We start from the raw sequence: 27,709 nt of genomic DNA, 5'->3' as shown, positions 1-27,709 counted from the left end.
ACATAGGTGTTCAGGTAGCTTAACTTGGGTCTTGGTTTCTTATAACACGGGGTGGGGAATTGTTGTGGATAGATTTAAGTAGCAAATATATAACTAGGGTAATTGCTGTTAAGGAATTCTAGAAATAAGAAGATTGATATATAGTCCCACCCATAAGAAACTCAGCATTTCCAATTACAGCAGCATTAAAAATAAAATGAGAGATACATTTAACAAAAATTTACAAGATTTGTACATTGAACTTTTTGAAGTATCACCAAAATAAATTTTAAAAGATCTACATATATGGAAGACATCCCATTTCCATGGAATGATAGACAGTATTATTAAAAATATTAAGACTCCTCAAAATGATCCACATATACAGTGGAATCCCTATCAAAATTCCAGCTGACTTCTTTGCAAAAATTGAAAAACTGATCCCAAAATTAATATGGACGTGCAAGGGGCCCAGGATAGCCAAAACAACCTTGCAAAAGAAGAGTAAAGTTGGAGGACTCACTTTAAAAGGTACTAAAATGCTATAGTAATAAGTCAGTATGATGCTGGCATAAGTTTGGATAAATAAATCTATGAGACACAATAAAAACCCAGGGGGAAAAACTTACATTTACAGACAGTTTTCCACTAGGGGGCCAAAAACACCCCATTGAAAGAATAGTCTATTCAACAAATTGTGCAGGGACAGCTGGGTGTCTGCAGGCAAAAGAATCAATCTGGAATCTGAACACCCATATTTTATATAACAAATAAAAATTAAAACAAAGTAGATCACAGACAGAAATGTAAAAATTAAACCTATAAACTTTCTAAAAGAAGACACAGTATAAATCTTTGTGGTCCTAGGATAGGCTTTGGTTTCCTGGATACAATACCAAGAGCACAAGTGATAGAAGAAAAAAGCAGATAAACTGGACTTCATCAAAATTAAAACCCTTTTCTTACAAAGGACATCATCAAGAAAGTGAAATGACAGGGGAAATGGGTATCTCAAGTCAGAGAGTGCTTGCTTAGCAAGAAAAATAAAATAAATCATTACATCTAACTACCTCCCCTGTAAAGAAATTGTTTTAATTTTTAAAAAAATATAGTGAAAGACAATGTGCAGAATAGAAGAACAATTTTGCAAAACATGTATCTAATAAGAGAGTAGCATCCAGGATATATAACGAATTCTTACAACTGAACAATACAATAAAACAGACCCAATTTTTAAATTTACCACGAATTTAGACACATATACAAATGGCCAATAAGCATATGAAAAGATGCTCAACATCACTAGACAAATCAAAATCAAAATGAGATCTCATTTTACACCCACTAGGATGGTTATTACCAAATCACGGACAATAACAAATGTCGTTCAGGAGGCAGAGAAACCTCATATGCGGCCAGGGGAAAGGGACAATTGTGCAACTTCTTTGGAGAAGCCTGGTATTTCCTCAAAAGCTTAGAGTTATATGGCTCAGCAATTCCACTCCTATATGTAGAGTCATCCCTCAATACCCTTGGGGGGTTGGTTTCAGGAACCCCACACCCTGGATACCATAATCCAAGGACGTTCGAGTCCCTTTACAATCAGCCATCTGGATCCATGTAGTGGAAACTACAGATATGGAGGGCCAACTGTACAGCCAACAGAATGAAAACATATTCTCATAAAAATTTCACATCAATATTCATAGCAGTATCATTCAGAGTAGCCAAAAGTTACTAACAATATCCATCCATCAATGAACGGATAAACAAATTTACCAAGAATAGGCCCACAAACATTTGGTCATTGAAACTTTGACAAAGGAGGTGAGAACATACAATGGAGTAAAGACAGCCTCTTCAGCAAATGGTGCAGGGAAAACTGCACAGCTGCATGTAAATCAATGAAGTTAGACTACTCCCTCACAGCATACACAAAAATGAATTCAAAATGTGTTAAAGAATTAAACATATAGACAAGGCACTATAAACCTCTTAGAAGCAACCATAGGCAAAACATGTGACATACATCTCAGCAATGTTTTCCTAGAGCAGTCTACTCAAGCAATAGAAAAACAACCAAAAATATACAAGAGGGATCTAATTAAACTTACAAACTTTTGCACAGCTAAGGAAACAGTAAGCAAAACAAAAAGACAACCAACCTATGGAATGGGAGAAAATATTTGCAATAAATGAAACTGCTAGGGGCTTAATTCCCAGAATATGTAAACAGCTTTTACACTTAATAAGAAAGAAAAACAAACAATTCAATTCAAAAAATGGCAGAAGTCCTAAAGAAACATTTCTCCAATGAAGACGCACAAATGGCCAGTAGGCACATGAAAAAATGTTCAATATCATTCTCAGAGAAATGCAAATCAAAACTGCAATCAAATATCACCTCTCACCAGTCAGAATAGCCATCATTGAGAAGTTCACAGACAATAAATACTGGAGAGGCTGCGGAGAATTGGGAACCCTCCTACACTGTGGTGGGAATGCAGTTTGGTGGAGCCATTGTGGAAAAATGTATAGAGGTTCATCAAAAGACAAAACCTTGACCTCCCAGATGACACAGCAATCCCACTCCTGGGCATATATCCAGAAGGAACCCTAATTAAAAAAGACACCTACACCCCAATGTTCACAGCAGCACTATTTACAATAGCAAGACATGGAAACAACCGAAATGTCCACTGACAGATGGCTGGATAAAGAGGTTGTAGCATATTTGTCCAATAGACTACTATTCAGCCATAAAATAATAATAAAATAATGCCATTTGCAGCAACATCAATGGACATGGAGAATGTCATTCTAAGTGAAGTAAGCCAGAAAGAGAAAGGAAAATACCACATGAGATTGCTGACATGTGGAATCTAAAAAAAAAAAAGAAAGAAACAAAAAAATAAACTTATCTACAGAACAGAAACAGACACAGAGTCACAGAAAACAAACTGTGGTTACCAGAGGGGGGAGGGTGTGGGAAGGAATAAATTGGGAGTTCAAGATTTGCAGTTACTGAGTATGTAAAGAATAAACAGCAAGTTGATACTGTATAGCACAGGAGAATATATTTAATATCTTATAGTAACTTATGTTTAAAAACAGTATGAAAATGAATGCAGGTATGTCCCTTTTTAACTGAAGTCTTGTGCTGTAGACAAGAAACTGACACAACATTATAAACTGACTAGACTTCAATGAAAATATTTTTAAATAGACTAAAACCAAAAAAAATGGAAAAGGATATTATCAAACAAAAAGAATAAAGTACTGATTCAGGCTACAATATGGATGAACCTTGAAATTTTATGCTAAAATAAGCCAGACACAGAAAGCCAAATAGTGCCCTATAAGGTGAACAGTATCTAAGCGTTTATTGTACTACTGTAAATTTTCCAGAGGTTTGAAATCTATCAATATCAAAATAAAATGTATTATGCATTAAAAACGCTTCCTCACAGGAGGGCTTTAATTATTAAATGCAGAAACGCATATAAAGCTCTTGGAAAAACAATTTGCACGTCCACACACAGTCACTGCTGTCACTGCCACTCAGAGGGTGGTGACAGCGCTGATGAGAGCTGCCTCCACTCGCTCCCCTGCAGAAAGGAGTGAAGGCCTGAGCTCTGACAGGCAGGGTGAGCATGAACCTGAGTCATACACAGCCACGTTCCAGACTCTGCGTTACCCAACTTTCTTATACAAACTGCAACATGTAATGTAAACACGCTAGAGGGATGTATCTTACAACACAGGGAATACAGACAATGTTTTACAGTAACTATAAATGGAGCATCTATTGTACACCTGAAACTAATATCATATTTTAAATCAGCTATATTTTTATGAAAAATTAAAAAATATTTTTAAAATGCTATCACTTTAATATTCAATTCGGTTTTTAAGTTACTACTAAACAGCTCAGAATGTATAAAAGCATTTAATTGTGCTGTTTGCTTACATATTTATTTACATTCAGCCTCTTGCTAAAAGAGAATTTAAACAATTCTGTTAAACACAGCTTAACAACCATAACAACAAAAAGGCAAAACTGAGAGTGAAGAGAAAATGGAGATTCAATACTTAAATGAAACTAGGGGGAGATAAACTCATAAAAATGGATTCCATGAAGTCAGGGCAAGTGTTAAAGGCCGACTACAAATTCAGCTGTAAGATTCTTGGCAGCTAAAGCAAAAAGAAAATGATGAATTGGCGGGTGGTAGAGCATGTGCTTAGCGTGCACGGGGTCCTGGGTTCAAGCCCCAGGGCCTCCACTAACAGATAAATACATCTAATTACCTCCCCCACAAAAGAACCCCAAAGAAAAGATAAAAAGAATTTTCTTTCCCAAACAACCCTGATATTAAATTTGGGTTAAATACTTAAAAAAAGATTAAAAGAAAAATAAAAAATATAAGTGACACTGTGAAGGAAAACCCCAGCTGGGCTAACAAGCTAAGTCACAAATCTAAGTGTGATAAGTGTCGGTTTACTGATCTAAGTTTTGCTGAGCTCCCTGGTAAACCTGAAGTTTAGTGTCAGTTTAATGGGCTAATAAGCTAACACGTAAATCCAAGGACAACAATTGTCAGTAACGGGATCTGTTCCAAATTGATAAGCTTCAGTGTACTGATTCCTTGCTTTTTGTTGTTTGAGCCTTATTGGCTAATAGCCCCATACTTGTAATTAACCCTATAAAACCTCATGTGCACGTCTTGGAGGTGCTCAGAGCTTTGGAAATGAAGCCCCTCTGAGCGTGCCAGTGTAATAAATCTCAGTACTACAACCTTGTGAGTTATACTTGTTTCTTGGCTTGCCTGTTGTTTCTATAACAACACAAGCGATAATGCCCGTGAGATAAATCTGCGGAGGTTGCTGTCAGGTCCCCATGTCTCACGTAGGAAAATCTGAAACATTTTTCTTACCATTCAGGGTCATCATAAGCCCACCTCACACCTCCCACCTTTAAATGCAGGAGCACAGGTAGGGCCCGACCTTTGCTGTCTCTGTGTCATCACAGTGAGACAGGATGGAAGGGGGAAGAGCACAGCCATTCAAGGAAGGCCACAGCAATTAACATCAAAATGTTAAAGGATTCAACCCCCAATAGGCCTTGAGGCTCAGGATGAAGAGATTTAACTTCTAGCAGATCTTGAGCTTCAATAAACATCCATTGTAATAGTAACTTGGTGAATAACATGCCCCAGGCAACATGGCAGTCCCAATGCTAGCCACAAAAGGTCAAAGGGTGGGAAATGGCCAACTCCCTGGGAATCCTAGCCGCTTGCCCTAAGGCTGGTCCTTCTACTTATTAGCATATGAAACCACCAAGCCCAAGAAAACAAGCAACACAGCGCCACCTCGCGGTCACCACTCTCTCTCCCTCTTTGGGGAAGGCCCACAATGTGTGGAGTGTGTACCTACTTCTAATATGAGCATCAAACCCCCACACCTCGTGAAGTTTCTCTTGCCTATCAATGTATCTCTGAATAAATCTACCTTTACTCAACACTGGCTTGCTCTTGAATTCTTTACTGCATGAAGTTAAGGAACAAAATCTGGTGGGGCACATCCCAGGGGCTCAATGAAAGCCTGGGACACAGCCCTTCTCATGCCCAACGTTTTTTATTCTTGTATCAACAGGACTGGGCTGTGAAGGGAGGTCTGAGGCCCCAGCTAAGGGACAGAAGCAGCCTCCAGGGCTCCAATTGGTGGGCAGTCTCTCCCCCAGCATGGGTCTTGGGGTCTGCCCGGTTCTCTGTGTTTCTCTGTTGTGCTGACTCCCCAGACATACAGCGTACTCCTAGGCTTGTCCCCACAAAACCCTTCTCTCCAAAATACAAGCACATCATGTCACAATCCTCTTGTTCAACAAGGAAATGTTCAGCCCACTTTTTTTCCTCCCCAATAAAGTACCCAACTGTCCTCGCTCCCATCACACCACTATTTTCTTTGTGAGAACTCTGCACTCGCCACACCCCATCCTGAACACAGGTGCCTTACTGGCTGTGATTGAGATGTTTCTTTCTCACACAGCAAGCGTCCTTTCACTTTCCCCTTGTTACCTTAAAAAAGCATTTCCTGAGTCACTCACCCCTCTGATTCTGAACTAACAAAGTGCTGAGTTTGCAGTCACTATATGCATACATCCCAGTTTTGGCTAGGTTTCCATCACAAGATCTTCATTAAGGAGCTGCATCAAGAAGTTTAAAGAGGCTATTCTTACATCTGAGTGGAGGAGCCTGCAAAAAAGTTGAATGGCTTTGAAGAGAGAGTTAACCAGGGACAAAGAAGTTGCAGGTCCTAGTCAAAAGTGTCATGAGGCAAAATGTTCTCCCAAGACTCAGTGTGGCTTATGAACACGGAGTCGGCGGGGAGGAGGTGACAGGCAGTGAGTAGGGTGAGTGATACAGGTTACGCTCCCCCAGCTGGGGAAGAAAAGGTTTTTTCCAGTTTTCCAAACAATTTCTTACTACCTTTTTCTATTATTGTCACATACTATTTCCAACGAATTAAGCATATCAATGTCAGTCATTTGGGCCACTTGGGAGAAGCTACACGATGCCATTCACAGGGCTGGGACATGACAGCCACACCAGTCTAGATTGAAAGAACAGTCGGGGTATTTGCAAGGTAATCACGGGCATGTAGCAAACTCCCCAGCTTCAATGACCTCATCTCAATGCTGGGGCCAATAAAACTACCAAGCAAAGTGCGTGATGATTATGGCCAACATCTGTTTATTAGTTAAGTGCCCGAGACAACTGTCGCTTAATGGGGAATGAGTAAGATCAACGAGGCCCTGTCTACCTGGCCACACGCGCCCTGCCTTCCTGCCTTGGTGCAGCAGCAGAACTTGTTTAGCTGAGATGAACACCCCCAGAGCAGCCCAGACGGGAAAGCTCCCAGCTCTGCACGGCGAGACATGTTCCTTTCCTTCTCAGAGCTGATCACAATTTGCTGTCATCTGTTTTTATGTTTATCCCTTTTGTAACTGTCTCTCCTTCGGAGTTGTTGCTCAAGCAGCACAGGGCCAGATGTGTCTTGCGGCCTGCCGGATATTCTGGGCAGGGAAACAGCCGACTCCATATCTGGCTCTGGTGCTGAACAGAGAGGGCAGAAGGCCCAGGGGCCCATGCTGAACCGAGGCCTCTGCACCCAAAATTATGGTCTGATTTTGGGCAAATTATACAGTCTTTTTACCATGAGATTCCTCATCTGTCCATGAAAATAACAGTCCATGGCACATAGAATTACAAGGATTATAGGAAATCACCAAATTCATAACCTAGCCAAGGGGCTGCAAGTGCATCCTCAACAGACAAATGCTGCCTTTACGGCTCTGACACATGCTAAGCGGGGCGGCCCCACACAGTGAACACTGCTAAGTGCCAGTGGGTTAAGTGCTTCATGTGTGCTATAATACTCTTTAGATCTTACAACAATCCCAGGGTGAAACGAATATTATGCCCATTTCACAGATTCACCAACAGGTTAAGAGATTTTGAATTCTATTCCAAGGCCCTATGGTGAAGAAATGGCAATTTAAACCGGAATCTGGGCCCAGGCCTTGGCTCCATCTCTCTCCAATCCACCTGACCACTTGCCTTTGAATTCCACCTCTCCAATACACAAGTTTCAGCCGGCCAGCTCTTAAATGCAATTTGTGTAGTTTGTCAATGTTGGTTAATTACCATAAACTGTTCTCAGAAACCACTACAGTAAAGAAAGGTGGACTTAAGGAATTCTGCATTGCGTTCTCCTGCAATGTGCAGGATCCCTTTCCTACACCTCCAAATCCAAGTGTATGCTTCCTCCCTGTTTATGTTTGTACACGGCTTATTAAAGCAGAAGGTACCTGCAGTAATTCCATCTCGGTTGCTTTCCAAGTTTGCAGATTATCCATAATCAGTCTGTGAACGAAAATACTACAATGTGAATGAGAATACTGCAACCATGACAATAAACAAAGAATACTGAAACCAAGTCATTAAAGGCTGCCGCCACCCCCCAGCTAGGACAGGCCTGCAGCCCAGCTGCTACAGCAACTCACAATGGTGTCATCTGAGCAGACTCAGAATAAGAAAGGACAGGCTACTGGCCCGAGATAGCTAGGTGCTTGTCTAAAAAATGAATTCAGTGAGTCCAAATATTTGCTTCCTCTCACACATACAAAAGTACTAAATTCTTGAACTTGAGATACCTGGCTTTCTTTAGATAACAAGCAATCTTTTATTGTTCCAACAACCTGGTCTTTGTTGTAAAGCTCCTATATATCCTAGCTCTGCCTCAACCTCTTGGGAGCAGTCCCTCAGAGAGTTCTGACAGGCTGTCATCCCGGCTCGAGTCCTCCCGCCAAATGAAACATAACTCTTAACTTTTAGGCTGCACATGTATTTCAGTCAACAGTTTTGGACACCATGAAGCACCACAGCAGATTTCTCTCCACCTGAACTCTCCAAGTAACCGGAGCCTTGGTACCAGCAGTGGCCCTTTGTGCCCATCCACCTCCTCGGGGAGTCCAGATGAATTTGGGTGAGTCTCTCTTGGTTCTCGGATCTCACATATTGGTTGATGATCCTAAGTTTTATCTGGCGGTGTATCCAGGTACGTGGCCCTCCAGTTGAAAGAAACTGAGGTGAATTACCCACCCAGTGGAGACATATTGGGTGGGGCCTGGTTGAAAGATAACAGGAAATATCCACCTTGAGGATATGTCCAAAGTGGGGCTGGTGGAAACATATGAGGAAAATACTCACCCAGTGGAGACATCCTGAGTGAGTCCAAGTTGAAAGACACTGGGTTCAGGACTGAGTGGTTAGGTAAGAGTCTGGTCTAATATTTTCCTCAATTTGGTTACCTCCATTGAATTTTTCAGGATAAAAGTAAAACTCTTATGAGGAAACTTTCAACTCCAAAATTCGGACCATCCTCCTGGCTGGTAACAGCTTTCTCGGGTGACAGATAATCTTCCAGGTGTGGTAGACACAAAGACTTCATGACACAGAGTTGTCCCTGTGGGAAATCTTACTAGCAAATTTATTCTGAGAACCCGACCTTACAATGGGGAATAGAACTTTCAAAAAAAAAATAAAGAACAGAAAAGAAAAGAAAAAGAAATGACAGATTGCCAGTCTCCAACTATTACCCCAGCCAGGTTTATGTACATACAAAATTTACAACATTAATTGGGAATAAGAAAAAAAAAAAAACTCACTCTGAAAATAACTAACCAGGCCTGATAAAAACATTTTTTGGAATTCTGAACTTATAAAAACAAAATCCCCTTTAGGGGTAACTTGGATTTCTCTTCCTGTGTCCTTGAAATGTAAATGTTTTATCTTTCTCTGGGTGTTTTAAGTGTGTGTATGTATGTATATGTATGTTTAGTTTATTTTTTAAAGGAAACCTTGGACTCCACCATACAAAAGTTTCAAGTATTGTGTACATATGGTGGCCACGCAAATAAATTGGGATTCTAAGCAATTCTTTGATTGTACCAATTTTCAGATATTTTGCCATCTTAAACTTTGCTGCATCAGCCTGGACCACAAAGGCTTTTAGCTTTTGGAGAGTAAACCTTTGAATTTTATTTAGGCAACACCCCGACTCTCATGTGGAAGGGCCTCTTCATCTTATTGGTTTAAAATCACTATATATATATTATATTTGTATATAAATTGACGGCCATATGATGGATTTTTTAATTTGGAAAAACTTTTTAATTGGTGAAAGTTTAAAGAGATCTCATTATAAACAGTTGTTTTATGGTTTCTATTAAAATCAAGTTTAAATGTAGAAAAATATATCTAATGGTTAACCTAAGAACTTAGTTAAAAAAATAAAACTGGTTTGAAAAGCTACGTTTGTGTTTTCCTTTCTGATAAATGTTTCTAGATATGCTAATAAAAACTTAGAATAATTAATGTTAATTAGGTTGAATAACTGGAAAAATGATTGTAAAAATGTCGAAAAAAAAATAAGTGGCTTATCCCAAAAGGATAAATATTTTTATATGGTTATTTTGAATCAAATAAATAAAATGGACATTTTTGGATTTACATACAGGGTTTTGATACTACACAACGTAAAGTTAAAAAAAAAAGGGCCAAAGAGTTCACCTACTCCCCCCCAAGATTAAAGTTCAAACAAGCCCATTTTACTTACCACAGTTTGAAATATATGTATATATAGACTGAAATACTTGATCAATTATTGGGATAACAGACCAATTAATGAAATTAAAAACTGAGAAGTGCCTAAGCTCTTTGGCTGAATCTTGGGCATCCTAGAGACTTCTATAAAATTATATACAATGCACACACACACAAAAAAAGGTTTCTGGCACTTCTTCTAGAAATAAGAATTATTGATTAAACTTAATAAATATAAAAATTAAAGGTATAAGATTTAATAAAATTGAGATAAAAGTTTGTGAAATTGGTATATTTAAATGGTCTTTATACAAAACTTTTGCTTGTGTTGTGGGATACATATGTTTAAGAGGAAAAACACTTCCCCTTCTTGGTATTATAAGGCTAGGCACATATCTGTCCCTCTGAAAATATTAATTGAACAAATTAAAATAAACCAATATAGTTACATAAGCCGTCCAATATAATGTAAAACTAAAAACTAATTTGAGTGGCTAATAAAAAAATACAGGTTTACCCTGGGTTTAACTTATAACACAAGGAAAAGAGATCTTACTAAATGCCTTATGCAAGTTTTGGAAGACATATTTAAGTAAGCCTTAAAGTTTTAAAACATGGAATTCTTTGTTTACAGCTCTTCTCACTGATACAAAAATGCCATTTAAGGAGATAAAATACGGCCTGGGTGAGAGAGCAGTTCTCTGGGGACCTGGAAGACAGTGTCTTTGTCTTGCACATCAGAAATATAAATACAACAAACAGTGACCTAGGACTGAGTCTAATTAGCTCAACGAAATAAACCTTAAGGCCAAGAAATTTTTGGCATATTAGAACTCAGAACTCTGAAGGGTCCCTCAGACATTGTGAAGAAATTTTAACTGTCTGTTTCATAAATAGTAAGCCTTAATGATTTGAGCAAGCAAATTCAGCTTACTCCAACTATTATTATACCTATCTTATAAGTAAGTTTTAAAGTGAAGCTATGAGATCTCTAGCTTTTTTCTGATTATAAGCCTGTGTACACATTATAGAAGTGAGATATTTCTACTGCTAAAGAAAAAAAATTCAAAGTCATAGAGCTCTGCTTAATTGACGTAAAAATATAAGAGCTTAAACATTAAGTATTTTTAAAATAACAACTGAACAAATTGACTTTCAGCGTCATGTGAAATGGAAAATATTCAATATTAAGATAATATTTGATATTGTTTAGTTTAAGTATGTTCTAATTAATATAGACATCTTTAAAGTCATCAATATTATGTATAATACCTTTACTGTACCTAGGTTTAATGAAAGTCAAATAAGATCCTGTTATATCTGTTGCAGATTTGTCAAAAAAAAAATAAAAGTAATGTGCTGTGGTAAAATTTTAAGTAAATTAAATGCAAATGAGATGAGAGCTTTGGGTAAATATTTAAAATATATTTTTAAAATGTATGCTTAATATAATCTCTAAGTGTTTGGTATCTTTAAATTCTAGTGTTGTGCTAAATTAAGTTAAATGACAAGATTTTATTAAATTGCTATGCCATTTTCAGATAAAATAACATTGAAATACGAATTACTTAACATTTAACTTCCTCTTACAGTGAAACTAAAGGTATATAGAAATATTAATAAATGGTTGGTGCCACACTGAAATAGTCTCTATTAGTAAGGGAATGATCTCAGTATCCTAGGAAAGTAATATAAATGCGTAAAGGAAGATATAAGAATGGAATTATATTTTGTTAATGAAAAATAGTGACTTTCTCCTGAACCTGGTTACTTCTGAATAGAAGAAAAATAAGGGACACACTAATATAAGTATAGAAAGCTGTGGAAGGCTTGTGGAAAAGGAACCCTGAGGGAAGAGTTTTGTACATGGTCAGAATTGGCTAAGTTTAGAAACAAATTGGGCAACGTAAATGAATCTTAGAAGTAAGCTGGTACAAGATTAGAATTGTTTTTCTCTCTGTTAAGAGGAAAAAATTTTCTTAAAATGTTAATCCTCCTTCAGTAACAGATTGTAAAACTTCTTATACCACTTAGCTGATCTGTTCTGCCTTTACTTTTGACATATTTTCTTGTTAATGTATTAGTACTACTTTACAGTGATCTATATGTTTATCTGATCAAGTGTTCTGAAATCTTTCAAAAAGCTCCCCAAATATAAAATTCTAATTAATTAAATAAAAATTAATTTAATTAATTAAAATTCTTTTAATCTCCAGTTAAGTTTGGGATGCTACAGAAGGCCCCTGAAACATCCCAAAGAGAGATTTTTAACTATAAAGTTTCATTTGGCATTTTAAATAACATGGAATTGTCAAATGAATCATAAAACTTCTAAGGTTATATTGAATGAGACAATATTATTAATATAGATATTGTAGAAATTATATGGACTCCCTAAAATTCTGGTATATCTGAAATGTTACCAGTGATAATTATGGGTATAGTGAACAGATTTCTTTATTGATTATAGTGTAACGGTGTTTAACCATGCTTTTAAATCTTTTGTCATTTATAGACAGTTAATTGTTTTCTTCTGATGGTTTTGCAAAATGCTTTCTCTTCAAGGAGATTTACTGATTCCTAATAAATTTCACACTATAGCACTGAACTAAACTGGGTAAGACATTTTAAAGTTCTAATGAAAACTCTCATTAAAAGAATTAGTTACATGGGACTGATTAACCTGCTGAATATGGTTATAATTTTTGATATTGTTTGAAATACTACTGGCTTTTAACCTGTTTCCCAGACGTAAAGAATCTCTTCTCCTTAAGCTAGTTATGGTTCACAGCAATTTGATAAATTATACCTATGTAATCACACTTGGAACACTTATCTTTTCTCTCTATCTGATCCCTCAAGAGACTAAAAACACTTAGGTCCCCAGTGGCTCTATCAAACAAATTAGGGAGATCATCTCCTAACAGATATAGGAGTATAAAGATATTTTAAGGATTTTAAAGAGAAAAGAATTTACCTAAATCTGTAAGGCAGAAACCCATGAAAAGCCTTGACGTGTCTTTCTTGGCCTTAGCAAACCTTAACATTCTACCCTGAGACTCCGTATTAAAACTTCCAACACAGCCAATTTAAAAAAGCCTATATGATCAAATAATCAGACTTAACTTGTAAAAAATTAATCTTGATTTGGCTATATTTGAGAAAACTGAGGGTAACTTAAGAGAGAAAATAAATTATATTTTAGTGGATATTAAATTCTAGTTTTGTTAATTGAGGTCCATATTTACTAAGACACTTCCCAGATCATTCCTTGCTGTTATGTCACATTACTGTACGGTTTAATTGAATTATGAAAAGGATACTCTAGGTTTGTTTCTGAAGCTCAGAAATCTATCCTTGGGTAAAATTCCGATGCCCCATGACCTGCAGCCAGGGGATTATACATACTGCAACAGGCATGACTTAAAGAACTGTCTCCAACCTGAATGGAAGGACCCTTTTTCAGGTACTCTTTACCAGACCATACACACCAAAGCTGAAGGAAACGGAGTCTCGGATTCATTTCCTATCTGAAACATCCCCTGCAGTGCACTGGCCTATCGAGTGCTGCTCACCTTAAAACAATGCCCAAATGGAGAAAAAGCTACCAGACCAGGATGAGAAGAAGACGACATCTGAGCCAGACAGCTGACCCAAGACACCGGACCAGGACTGTATACCAATTACTTTGATAATTTCTCCAACCTTTGATTATGATCTACTCCACTTGTCAAGTTTATGATAAATTACCTATGTCTAGTACTTCTGTGTTACCTTGGTGGGTTTCCCTACTCCAAGGCTCTAATTAGATAGCCCTCAGAAACGTTATTCTAAAAAGAATTTATAGTTCTGTTTAGGCCACTGTTGATCTTACAAGGTGGGAGATTTCAACTGGCCAATTAATACCTGCTCTGACCCTGACCATAAATATGAACTTTCTCATAGGATCAAACTCAGAAACACAAGCAAAATTTTAACCCAAAAATACAACTTCTCGACTATTAAATTCTTACTCGTGACTTTATTAACGTTACTAGCTGTATTACTTATATCCTGTCTATTTTATAAAATTGTTGTCTGTTACATTTCCCAATGTGTAACTAGGCCCACAAGATTGATGATGGCTAAACATCTTGAAGAAACAGATAAAATTTATAACCCTGAATAAAATAAATATAATAGTGTGATTCTAGGTATGGGAATGAGCAAAGATGGGTAAACACTTTCTGTATCATAATAGACTAGTAAGACAGGTGATCCAGAGAACTTTTAGTATCAACAGGGCCTGACAAAAAAAAAACTTACACCTTGAATGGCAACTTAGAAGATTCTTCACCTGAACTAGGAATGAGCCATCCTAGCACCGTGGGACAAAATTGGTCATGAAATTTCTCTCAAAATATTGGTCAAATTTAGGACCAAGTGGGAGCACTGTGAATGAAAATACTACAATGTGCATGAAAATACTGCAACCATGACAGTAAACAAAGAATGCTGAATCCGAGTCATCAGCGGCTGCTGCCAACCCCCAGCGAGTACATGCCTACAGCCCGGCCTCTCAGCCACTCACATTGGTGCCCTCTGAGCAGACTCAGAGTAAGAAAGGACAGGATACTGGCCCTAGATAGCCAGGGGCTTGCCAAAGGAATGAATTCAATGACCCAAATGTTTGCTTCTCACCATACATAGAAAAGCAGTAAATACTTGAACTTGAGATATCTGGTTTTCTTTAGATAACAAGCAATATTTTATTGTTCCAATTACCTGGTCTTTGTTGTAAGCTTCTATATATCCTAGCTCCTCCCCTACCTCTTGGGAGCAGTCCCTCAGAGTGATCTGAGAGGCTGTCATCCCGGCTCGAGTCCTCCAGCCAAATAAAACAAAGCCCTTAACATATAGGCTGAACGTTTATTTCAACGACGTTCCAGAATAGACACAACTCATCAATTCTGTAATGGAACACACTGAATCAGGAACCAAAGCGTGTTTTAGTCCGGAAAATCTCCGGGTTCCTATTTCTTCCTGTCATTATACAATCCCTCTAGAACTCATTAATTTGCTGTCTGCTCCTCTGGCAACAAAACTCGTAGAAGACTCAACTCAGCAGAGCGCCCTAATGGGGAGAACACCCCGCAGAAGCACTGCAGGCTGCCTGCCCTCCTGCATGCTCTGCTGACCCTTGGTGTCCTCCGTGGAGACCAGGCCAACAGAGCTGTTCCTAACAGCTACAAATTCGCACACGTTAAATAAATCATTTTATTTTATATGATATTTTACGTATATACACATCTCTGAAAACAGCTTTGCAGAAGCTCAAATCTTCAACATCAATCCCCAAAGGCAAATCCGGTCCCCAAGGGGAAACAAGACTTAAGACGACGCTAAGGCCTCCAAAGTCCTCTCAAGGACCGTCAACCAAACTGCCTGCAGGTCTGCAGCTGCAGGCTGTTACATGTCTGCTTTTAAAGCAACCCCTTCCTGCCCTCGGGTATTACAGTGTCCCTCTATGCCCTCCCGTCTCAGGGTAAAAGCAGCCGTTGCAGAACCTTGCAGGGAAGCACTGACAGGAGTCGACAAAGAGGATCAGAGCTAAGCTAATACTTCTGATGACACGACCTTGTCACTGTGTCACTTTACAGATGAAGATATATAGAGAGAGAGGTGGGGTGATATTGCTCAAAGTCACACAGCTAATAAGTGGCAAAGTCTATAACTCTGCTCTTCCCTTCGGCGTGACATCCCAGCTGGGACGCCCACAGAGTTGTCTCATGCCTGCCTGAACAATCCTCTCCTGTCACTCATAACCCACCACAGGGTCTGACCCTAGCCTACCTTTTCAGCATCTATTCCCTCCAGTCTCTCAGGAACAAGGCCGTTTGGGCCACTGTATGACTTCCGGCTCCCGGAAACATCAGTGCTCATGCTGGTCTTGCCTGTGCATCCGGCCCGCTGCTCAGAGGCTCTTCCTCCCCTGCAGGAGTACGTTTCCACTCTCCGCAGGGACACCTCCTCAGGGGAGCCCTCTTCTCGCTCTCAGCACGGCAGGGCCACATCCCGAGCTGCCCCATTAGGACAGTGTGCGCCCAGGTCTGTTTATCAGACCAGCAGCATCAGAGCTAGGGATTATGCCCGGGCTACCCTGCAAAACTACTGCCCGCCACACAGCCCCCAGCCAGCAGGTCACCTGGAAGTCACAGCAAGTGCCCCACCCAATCCAGAAGCCTCTTCATTTGCCAGCATCGCTGATGACTGGTTTCCAAACTTTGGTCAGTTTCGCACAAAACTGCACCTTCAACTTTGAAGCAGAGGGTTTCGCTTCTGCTCCCCATCCTTACTGGTAATGTCAAGGAAAACAAAGAGGCCTTTTCTCAACACTTTTATAATGACACCCTCCCACCCACAATACTCATATGCTCAAGAGCTTTGGATCCACGTGATTTTCTTTCCCTTATAAGCGGCTCAAAACACTGCGGGATTCCTTCTATTTAGAGGGTATTTGTACTCAGTTTATCGGCTTTAATCTGTTTTTGTCTCTCTTCAATATCCCTAGCAGTTGCCACCTCTTACTCCCTTCAGCAGCCTCCCTCCCAACATCTACTCTAGGAAATCAGCTGTGATGAGGGGCCCTGGGGCAGTCACAGACGATGCAACTAAGGCAAAGAGAGGGTCCATAATTTGCCCGAGAAGATCAGCTTCAACCCCCAACAATGTGTGTCACGTCCCTGTGTTTAACTCTTATGCTAAGCAAGATAACTTTTTGTAGATTATGGTTATAAACAGATGAGGTATAAAAATACATACAAGGACACACATCTACTCTAAGATGCTCACTAACTCCACTATTTTGTTTCTACTTATTTCTATTAAAAAATATTAAGAACCTCTGCAGTCAGTATAGCAAAATGTTACTGGGCTTTAAATCCAGAATATAGAGGTGTTAAATGTGTCATTACTCATACTTATTTGTATGTTCACAATACAAAATTATTTGAAAGTCCCTCTCACCTCCCCCTACTCACTAGTGGCTCTCACCTGAGCTCCCAGACCACACATCTAACAACCTTTCACTTTACCCACAGCTGAACTCATCAGTTTTCCCCCAGAACTCCCTCTGCAGCTTTCCCTCCTCAGAGCACAGAAGGACCATCATTTACCTCATTAATCCACCCAGAAACCTGGGCCTTACTCCATCCTGCATTCACAGCCAGCCTTCATCCTTTCCTTTTTACCATCTAAACATGCCTTCAATATGTTCGCTTTTAAACACTGACCGTCCCACCGCTCAAGTGGAAGCCACCAACACTGCCCACCTGGACTCACGAGTCTCCTAAGTGGCCCCACAGCCGCTCTCCCCTACTTGAGACAAATGGGACTGTGCCACTCCCGCGCTTTTTGGACTCTTTTAAGACCCACTCTTCTTAGAAGAAACTCCAAGTTCTTCACCAGGTGAAAGTCTTTGCCATGAAATTGTCTCCTCAGGGAGGGCAGGACCCGCCCTCTCCCCTCGGCCCCGCCCTCTGGCAGAGCATCAGCTTGGGAGGACCTGCTGAGCTACACCAGCCTGTATTCCAAACCTGGTCTGAGTTCTTAGCAAACTGCTTCACTTATCCATACAATTCCAAGGTAAATTAGAAAGATTTTAGATGTTGAGCTAGACTATTGATTTTGGGATTTTGCACTAGCAACCTGCAAGGACATGTTCTAAAGATTCTGTCTTCTTAAAACCACACCCAGGTTAAAGGAGTATTTGTGGAATGTCTTCGGAGGAAAAGGGACTGTACTTTTACAGGCTTTATGTTTTATAACATGAACAACCCGGACAGGGTCACAAATGGAACCGCCTCACAAGTGACAGAAGACAGGTGAGAGGCACAAAGCAACAGGTTGCAAAGATGGTAAGAGTAAACATGATTCTCCAACCCCCCCAAAAAATTTTTGAAACAACCAAAAATTCTGAATTTTAAAAGTAAAAGAGTATCATATAGAGAAATGAAATAAATAATGCTCTTCATCAGGGTTTCAAGATCTCACTCCAGAGTTTTTAGCAGGCCATACTGAATCCTAGCACAGAAAAATCAAATGGACTTGTAGTGAGAAAGTTCCAGGAAAACTGCAGTAATTCCTCCACTTGTGTAAGGACATACACTCACCTGCTGAAGGTGAATGTAAACCGCATTCTGGATAAATTCGAAAGCTTCCAGGCTCCGCTTCTGGATGCCAAGGACATGGACAGCTTGGAAGCATGCTTCTAACTCAGTCACCGGCATTTTTACACTGCAGGGGAAACGGAGGCACCCAGTCAAGAGCAGAGATGTTCCTGTCGTGTCTCACAGGCCGTGCCTCGGGGATTCAGTGCCCTGCAGCAGCCCGGCCCCAGGCAAGGACCAGCAGCGTTTTCCACCCAAGCAGGAGGGGCACTGTGCTTGAGAAAGCCCATCTCCGATGGGGGCAAGAGGGGCTGGTGGGGTTCAGTGAACCTATAAATGCCCACAGAAATATGCCTGCATTCATTCAAGTGATGCAAACAACTGTAGCAGGCTATTTAACAAAATTTCAATTGTCAGTGGAAATTTTGCCATTCCTTTCCGCTTGTCCCCTGCACTCTGAGACAGGCTTAGGCTCTCTTACACCTGCAGCTCTGTGCAATTGTTGTGAAGTCATTTTACTTTACAGATACCACGGTTCTGCCCAGGGTGATATCCAGCCCAGAGAGGTGGCCCAGGCCAATTTAAAGCTATGTGGCTTGCGTGCAGGGACAATTACAGGAGCTGGTTCCGGAGCCAGGCCCCTCCCCACCTCTGCTCCCCTCTCTCCCGAGGCCCCACTGCCAAGCACTCAGGCTCCGTGATCTTAAGTCCTACTCTTCTACTCTACTCCAAACCCTTTTCCTTTTCTTTTTTTTCCCTAATTATTCCCAGCTGGAGTGATTTTTCAATCTCAATATCTGAAAAAAATTCCTGCAGCCGAAAAAGAGGTCTCCAGAGGTCAATGCCCATATGCTGGTTCCTGAAGAGAGCCCCCTGGCTACGGGGACCCTCACCAACACTCACGGGGCATCAGAGATGTTGCAGGGTCGGCCACCCCCTACAAGAGTTTGCTGTCACCCCAATGCCTGCACAGCATCCCTGCTCACAAAATATAGTTGGTACACTTATCGGTTATTAAGAAGCAAAAATACAAAATTGCTCATATTTCTTACTAATATTATCTATGAAGCTGGAAACGGAATTGTAATAAAATGTAACAGTTTTTACCCTATGTTAAATCTGTTCCTTTGAGTTTAAACCTGTGCCCTGTTTCCTAGGCTCAGACTTGGTAGCTCTGCACCATTTGAAAAAGAAAGTTGCCTTTAGCCTGAAATCTGCAGGAAAGCCTATTCTCCTGGCCCTGATCTTTAAAAATGTTAGCTCATCTGCACTTCTGTAGAGATGGCAAGTTGCATAATAGAGAATAGCCTTTGTTTTTTTGGAGGTTTTACAGGGGTACCATAATTTGATCCACATGGACAGCTGCAAGAACAGCGGATTCAAAGGACAAACAATTCATAAAGCAAGAAGTATGCAACAACCAACCACAACCCCCCCCCCCTTTTTAGTATAAAAGGAGACTGAATTCTTACTTGGGGAAGATAGTTCTCCAGGACATCAGTCTGCCGTCTTCTGGGTCTGCCAGCATTGCAAGTGAAGTCACTATTCCTTGCTCCAACACCTCATCTCCCGGTTTATTGGCCTGTCATGCGGCGAGCAGAACGAGTTTGGACTCGGTAACAAAATGACTGCATTGGAGGTAGTATGTCTCCAATGTTTCCTCGTTTCCAATATGTAACATGCACATCATTTATGATCTAGTGCAAATAATTCATCAAAGACAACCACAAAAAGAAACTATACTCACCTAGCTATCAACACTGAAGTCACAACCTGTCAATTTTATATGATGTTGAACAACACAATGGAAAAACCTAACATAGGGAGTTGATTCCACGGAAATAAAATTATTTCTACTCCTTCAATACTTTTTCTTTTCTTTTCTATTTTATTTTGTTTTGCTTATTGAAAGGAAAATAAAAGTCAAGTCATTTTATTTCACGTATTTTTGTTATAGCTACATTCTTTAAATACTACAAAGAGATTTAAACTGCAAAAATAATCGTTCATATAATAGTATAAAGATATATACACAATCAATGGGGATTAGGAAAGGAATGGACATTTACTAAAAATCCACTGCAATCTTGTCTTTTACAAGCATATCCTGGAATATAAGCTGTATGATCCAGGGGGCCCCACCCCCATTCTCACTGTTGAGTCCCTTAGCAATCAACTACTAAGGCACCAGCATAGAACCATGTGATCAGTATTTTAGGAATAAATTAGGGAATTAGCACATTCAATTCTAAAACAAAAACCCTAAAATAAATACTGAACTTATTTACAGATAAAGAAAATTGGAACCAAAAAAGTAGTTATTTCCCCAAGGTCACAAAGCTAATAACTGGTAAAGACAAGATTTGAACTCATCTGCCTGATTCTAAAAACTAAGGTGGAAATCCCATTCGACTGGGGAGGGTCCAGCAGCAGAGCCTATCACCCTATCTTTGTTCAGATCTAGCCTTAGACAGCCTGAGACAGCACCCCATTCCTATGGAACTCGAGGGCAAATGATAACAATAAGGATTTTATATCCAGCAGTTTGTTAGGTCTCATTTATATAAAGTGTCAGCAGGTCAGCAGAAAAACTCTGGAAAATATGAGTGGGTCCAGAGCTTTCTGCTGATTAGTAACTCAGTCTCTCAGGATATAGTGACCTTCCCATGAGAGGCCTCATGGACATAAACTAAAGGCAGCTGAGCAATGAAAACTAACAAGAACCTGGAACTCAAGCAAGAAGGTTCCCTGCCATCCCCCACCCAGTTGCCTCTTCACCCGCGTGGACACGATGGCAGGAGACCCAGATTCTTGTCCAAGTTACATCATCATGGATTCTCATCCATAATAATGTATGACTCTATGCCGCCTTATGTCCATTAAAACTCAAATATGATAACACCAATATCTCAGCAGAATATCTATGTCTCCACTTCCTGTCTTCTAATAGGAGAATATTTTTATGGACAAAAAGCAGAAATCCAATTTAAAAAACCATGCACGAAGCCAGGTGAAATTCTGCTTAAGAGACTGCTCTCACGCTGAGTAAATGAAAACTCAGAAAAAGTGGCCCTTCTCCCTCAGCAAATGGGAGGTAGCCTGATGTGTGTGTGTGTGTGCACGTGTGTGTGTGTGTAAATCAAATACAATGAATTCTGGGATGTGTACAGTTTTTTTAAGTCACTGTCATTTCATGGGAATGAGCCAACATTTAAATAATTTGAATCTAGTGTTCTGAGAGAGTCTCGGGCTCTTGGTGGAGGAGGTGAAAGGGGAGAGTGAAGGAGGAAAGAGGTACATGAAGCAAAGAAGTAAGAATACTGCCAGGGAAAGGCAAGACGTTAGTTTTGTTCTTCCTTGCACCACATACAAATTAGGGAGTCGCTTTCTGCTGATGACTTATCGAGCACTGAGTTGCAGGAGAAGAGGGGACAGCTCATTGCTCACTGAGCTTGTGACTGTACGTGGCATCTTATAGACACAAATCATTTACCCTGATCAAACACTCTAGCAGCAGGCTGTAATTCTTCTGTTTTGAGAGACAACAAAGCAGGAGTTCAAACAGGATGCATAACTTGACAAAAGTCAGAGGTCCAGTAAACTAAAGAGGATTAATTCAAACTCAGATCTGAATGCAGAGTCTGATCTTCCCACTCCCAGGACTGGAAAATCCTTAACACAGGCTCCCCAGCTCCCCTGCATTGTTCCTGGCACCAAGCATTTGCCATGGCAATGGTCACCATTTCTCACAGACACAGCGCTCTGTGCAGCAAATGACCTTGATCAGACCTTGATCATCTACCTGCCACACCCACCAGGCTTCACCATACAGGCAGGAAAGCTGGCTTTCAAGTGCATACAAAGCCATTCCTTGTCTAACCTGGGCTCTTCTGTGGTTTCTCCAGCCTAAAGGCAGCCATGAAACTGCTCACAGTTTGTACATGAGCCACACTACCTCTCTCCATCTGTCTCCCCACCTATACTACTTAGCTATGAACATTTTGAGAATCTTTGACACAAATTTTTAAAAACAAAAAAGAAAGGATTCTGGAACAACTACTTAATACTTACAATTTTAAATGACAAATTACAAAGTGAGTATTTACAAACCGAATCTTCCTTTCTAAATTTCAGTTTTAAGCGTTTAAAAATATAATAGCAAAAAATTTTCACTTACAAAATTGACAAAAACATAAACAATAATCTGGAATAAGTTAAAAAATAATGCCCATGTTCTAAATGGAGAAACTTCAGGGCTGTACTGAGGGGTAAAGTAAGAGGTGAGAATGTAGAGACATCAACAAATTGCATGGAGGAAAGCAGTTTTGTAAAGATGTAAGTTCTCATCAGAATAATTCAAAACTTATTGAAAACTCCCATGACAACTCCAATCTGATTTTTTTTTAACTTGAACAAAATATTTTGGAATTCTTCAGGAATAATAAAATCATAATACTAGACAAGAAAATTTGGGATGGAAGAAAAGAATGAAAAAAAATTCAGACTGCCAATTATTAAATAAATTTTTACAATATGTAAGTTATGGTGCTGGAGTAAGAAAGGCAGATTGACAGAAGGGAACCATGAGCTCAAAAAGAGACTCTAGTGTACATAAGTATTTTGTAAAGGTGGGATTTCAAATCAAAGAGAAAAGTATGACTTCAGTAATTGTCCTGAGACAATCAGACAATCACCTAGAAAGAATAAATACTATTCCTCTCATAAGGACCACAAGATAATTTACAGACAGTGATGTAAATATAAAAAAGTACTAATAACAGCAAATACAACACTTTGCTCTTATTAACTCAACTTACCCTTACATTAACAAGTACTATTATCATCTCCATCTTAGAGATTAAAAAAACCTACAGAGGAGATTTATTCCAGTATAAGAAATTATTTTTAAGAATAATTTCAAAGATAAAACACATAAGGAATACATTTATTATCATAAGAATATTTTGAGACACTACCAAAATTAAAATCCTCCTAAACAAAATGAAAGGCAAGAAATGACAAGAAAAAGCTCTGTGATACATGTTGTTGAAGACAAGAAGTTAATGTTCATAACATACAAAGAGCTGTCACAAAGCAACAAGAAGCTCCCCCACTTAAATGTGTGCAAAGGATAAAAGGAATCATTCATTTTAAAAAAGTCAAATGGCTAATGAGTGAAAAATGCTCAATACCTCACTGGTCATCAAATGCAAACTAAAACAATGAAAAAGCACTTTTGCTCATCATATTGGCAAATATTTTTAAAAGATATTCTATCTAGTGTCCATCTGTGGGAGAAGAAACCATGAGCGACATTTTCAGAGGATGACATGTTAATGGATATGTAAACTCTGAAAAACGTACGTACACACTGACTCAACACCACTTCTACGAATCGTTTCCTTTAGGAAAAAACAAATTTAGTCCAAAAAGATGTACCCATCAGGGCATTTACACAGCACTGTTTACAATGGTGGGAAGAAAAACTGAAGTGAAATCATATCCAGCAATAGAGAATTGGTTACATAAGTAATTGTGCATCTTTTCATTCCCCTATGGAAGGAATTTCTAGAGTTACTTGAATGGAGTCTGTGATGAATGTAAATGTCACATCCAGGGACTAAATTTCCAGAAGCCTTAACTAAAGGAATACTCATAAAAGATCACAGGAATGTCTGTACAAGAAGGATGCCAGTCAAATATCCTTTCTGACAGTGGAAAATGGAGAAAACTTAACTGTCCACCATCAAGACAATGATGTGGTAAATCACGACGAGCTGCGAGCAATGAGGGAGCCGGCGTTTCACCGTGGTCCAGGGCCTTGTCCACAGCATTCTCTCACCAAAGGTGTGCGTGGGAAAGAGACCACACCCGCAAATCAGGAGACCCCTCCACTCTATCTGAAAGGGCCGTGTGAGTCTGGAGTGGGAGGACGTCTATGATATACACCTGAGTGATTAAAGCGAGCTGCAGAAAAACATATAGTATGGTCTCATTTTTAAATAAAGCATATATACACACACGTATACATGGAATTCTCATATGTGTGTATATATGTATGTCATAGGCATAAAGTTCATGAAACATATATATCAAAGTTTCAACAGTTTTTACTCTTCGGAAATAAGGGGAAGGGAGGTAGGGCCTTCCTCTACCACCACAGTTCTCTTTTCAGTATTTCAGTTAAGTATACTTGGAATTTAAAAGTTTATTTAAGTCCGAAGTAAAATGGACAATGCCTCCACAAGACAGAATACTATACTGGTCATCAAAAATCATGCCAGAGGAGATAGAATATTGTAGAAAAACATATAAAAAGCCGAATGGAAAATGGAGGTGTCCACACAGTAAACAGTCACAGAGTGCTCTCTGGTTTTTTATGACAGAGGTGATCCACACTGATGAAAATATACGTTAACGTGTTAATTATTATCTTTGAATAGCGGGACAAGGATAGCCTCTTTTGCCCCCTTTTTCAGAGTTATTATTTTAAATGCACATTCTTTTTCATCTGAAAAAAGCATTTGTAGGTGTGTAGTACTATGCATTGGAGAATAATACAAGAATACTTAGAGAAACAAGTAACTAGGAGACAAAGCAGCAGCATCACACAATGTAGGACGGGCGATCCTGATTAACACCACGCAGTTACATAAGGACCCACAAAGTGAGAGCACCTGCTGTAACAGGGCGTGGCCCCCTTCTATTTGTCAGCAGTGTCTTCAGGGCTGAGGCAGTTCTGAGCACGGCCAGTGTCAGTGCTGGTGTCTTGATTGATGCTACTGGGGGTGAGGGCACCTGCAAGCCGAGAGGAAGAACAGAAATCATCCTCTGCCTTTTCTGTCTTGTTTCTTTGTTACTTTAAAAGAGAGCCATATATAAGATAAACCGTGTATCTCCCCAAATGAAATTTCAGTAATGAAACCGTTTTTAAAGACTTCACAGCTTATATTCTGCCTATAACTGTCTTTTCAACAAAGATCATATTTATTAAATGTTAATTAACTCAGTTAATTAACTCCCTGTTGAAACATTCTAGTAAAGAACATGAAATGCAGTATGTAAAAGAACCACACCTGCAGTGACTAGCTCAGCTGTCTTGACGGCAGTGCAGTCAGCCCCCACCATCCCGTGGCCCTGAGCTCCTGATGCTGGTAAGAGATTACGCTGCCGCCTCAGATGGAGAGAAACGGTGAAAGCATTTCTTGAACCCTACAGCACTGACAAAACATAACTGACAAATCCCAGGCCCCTTTGAGGCTCTCATTTTCTGTTTCTGGCCAACCCCCATCAATGAGCAGAACCACCCAATCCCCGAGCCATGGGACTCACGTGGGAAGCAGTTTTGGAGAAATTTCCAGGTATAGAATGTAACCAACTATACATAGAACTCTGAAAAAAGAAAAGATGCCATACTCTGATTTTGGAAGACACTCAAAATATTCTCCTAAGCCTTAGTAGCTGGAAAGGCTGGGCTTCTCCTAAGTCACTTATTTATTTCACAGCCAGTAAGCATCTCCCTCAAATCCTGCTTCCCTGTGTCTGCTGGGAGCTTGAAGCACACTGCTGCTGTCGATCTTATAAGTCACATGGCAGAGGCATGTGTCTCACGCCTGCAACCCTCACACAGGCTCGCCTCCTAGCCTCACTGTCTGAACTGGGCCCCATTTTCTCACCTGTTTATTTGGTATCTGTTCTTCTGTAAGCTACCTGAAATGCGTTTTGGAACATGTCAGAAGAAGCAGTGGGTTGAGGAATGGACAGATTGAGAGGTGAGAGATGGGCAGACAGAGAGAGAGACTCCAAGAAAAGGGGAACAAATAAAATTTCCTATGCAAAACCCTCTTCTAATCAGGGAAGGAAACCACCACGGAAAAGTGTGAAGAGGCAGGTAGCTTAGGACTGTTTCCTGGATTCCATGAAAAGTAACACCAAGAGATGAGAGGGTAGAACTTTAAATAGTAAAAGAAAAAAAGCACGCATGCTTGAAAAATATATCTACAATATGTACTTTCTAAAGAATAGACTGAAATCAGCAGGACCCAATAACATTATACTTGGGTATTTACAGAAGTGAGAATCCCATCTCCAAACCACAAGGCATCCCTTCAGAGCACTGACAGTCTACATGGGGCGGTCATAAAGCCATCACCGCAAAAGCTATGCTACCCTGCACTTACGAGGAATGAGCAGCTGTGCTCAGGCTGCCCACGCGCGTCATTTACACCCCACAGCACCTCTACGGGGGGGACGCCTAGCGAGCCCCGTCTCTGCAGGACAGAAAACCAGTTCTGGAGAGGCTAAGCCGACTTACCAGTTCTCCATCTCACAGGACTGGTCTCTCCAGAGCAGGACACGAACTCGGACCCACGATTGTAACCATGGTACTACAGTGCTTTATGTGCTGTTTGTGTGTATAATACATTTGTTTCTATCACGAAAGGTTATTTAATAAATGATCGGTTGTCTTGTCTATCTCATTAGCTCACAATCAATCTTTATACTGTTGAATTGTACTCTTTTCCCCTGAAGAAAGGAACGGAAACAGCGGGGGTCAGAAAGAGGTGGGGCTCCATTCTTTATCTGGGATCTCATCTCATCGAAGTCCCCAAACAGGGAAAAGGAGCAAATGTTCTCTTTATCTTTTAAAGAGAGGGCTCCAGTGATGGTGACTTATTCAATTACAAAATCAAGGCTGGGGAAAGGGCACATGAAGCAACTAGAGCAGTATCAGCTGTAGGAAGGTCAAAAGTGCTCACGGGAGGGCTCAGGGGGCAGCCTCATTTAATTTCAATCAATAAAACAATAACAAACTCTAAAAATACTGGCCTACAATGGATTAGCTCTTTCTTGACATCTAGCAAGTTTCCACAGCCCACATGTAACATTATCGGGAACCAGTGAAAGGAAGAGTCCACAGACAAGGAAAATCAATGCCACAGGCAGGCTGAAACCCAGGCTGGAGTTTAGGAAGAGAAAGGGCATAGTTAAGAACTGGGGAAAGGCTGGGGAAAAAAATCATCACAAGGACTCTCAAGCATCATCCAACAATCATATAATCATTCATTCAAGAGAGAGTTACTGAGGTCGTACTCTGTGCAAGATTGTACAGCGGGTGAAGCAAGAGCGCAGCGTCCATGGTGGCAGCAAGTTGTGGGGCTCAAATACACTTCTGATCCCGGTACCTTGCACACTTGTCCTCAATATAAAGGCAAAGATAATTAAAGTAAAATAATACTCTGTAAACTCAAAGCATTGTTGAAAAAAAAGTTAAAGAAGACCTAAATACCAGGACAGACACTCCACACACATTCCCCTATCAAAAGAAAGTGCTCTTGGAATGGCAGTGCTCCCCAGAGCGATCCGTATATTCAACGTGGTCTCGATCACAATCCCAGCGGGCTCCTCTGCAGAAACTGA

General features: G+C 40.0%; 1 protein-coding gene across 1 annotated transcript in view; it reads right to left on the bottom strand.

Annotated features, from left to right (window-relative positions):
• LOC140687907 (uncharacterized) overlaps positions 1-27,653 on the bottom strand; it is a 125,232-nt gene extending 97,579 nt beyond the window's left edge. Inside the window, exons 1-6 of the mRNA XM_072945832.1 lie at positions 27,383-27,653; positions 25,622-25,681; positions 25,366-25,523; positions 24,967-25,087; positions 19,762-19,871; positions 18,293-18,416 (exon numbers count right to left, since the gene is read on the bottom strand). Of these exons, the coding sequence (XP_072801933.1) occupies positions 18,293-18,369 (77 nt within the window). The 5' untranslated portion in view covers positions 18,370-18,416; positions 19,762-19,871; positions 24,967-25,087; ... (1 more) ...; positions 25,622-25,681; positions 27,383-27,653. The remainder of the gene's footprint in view (positions 1-18,292; positions 18,417-19,761; positions 19,872-24,966; positions 25,088-25,365; positions 25,524-25,621; positions 25,682-27,382) is intronic.
• Between the last annotated feature and the right edge of the window lie 56 nt (positions 27,654-27,709).

The sequence above is a fragment of the Vicugna pacos genome, chromosome 21 (assembly GCF_048564905.1).
Source record: "Vicugna pacos chromosome 21, VicPac4, whole genome shotgun sequence".
NCBI lineage: Eukaryota > Metazoa > Chordata > Mammalia > Artiodactyla > Camelidae > Vicugna > Vicugna pacos.
This window is presented reverse-complemented; position numbering and strand designations above follow the sequence as displayed.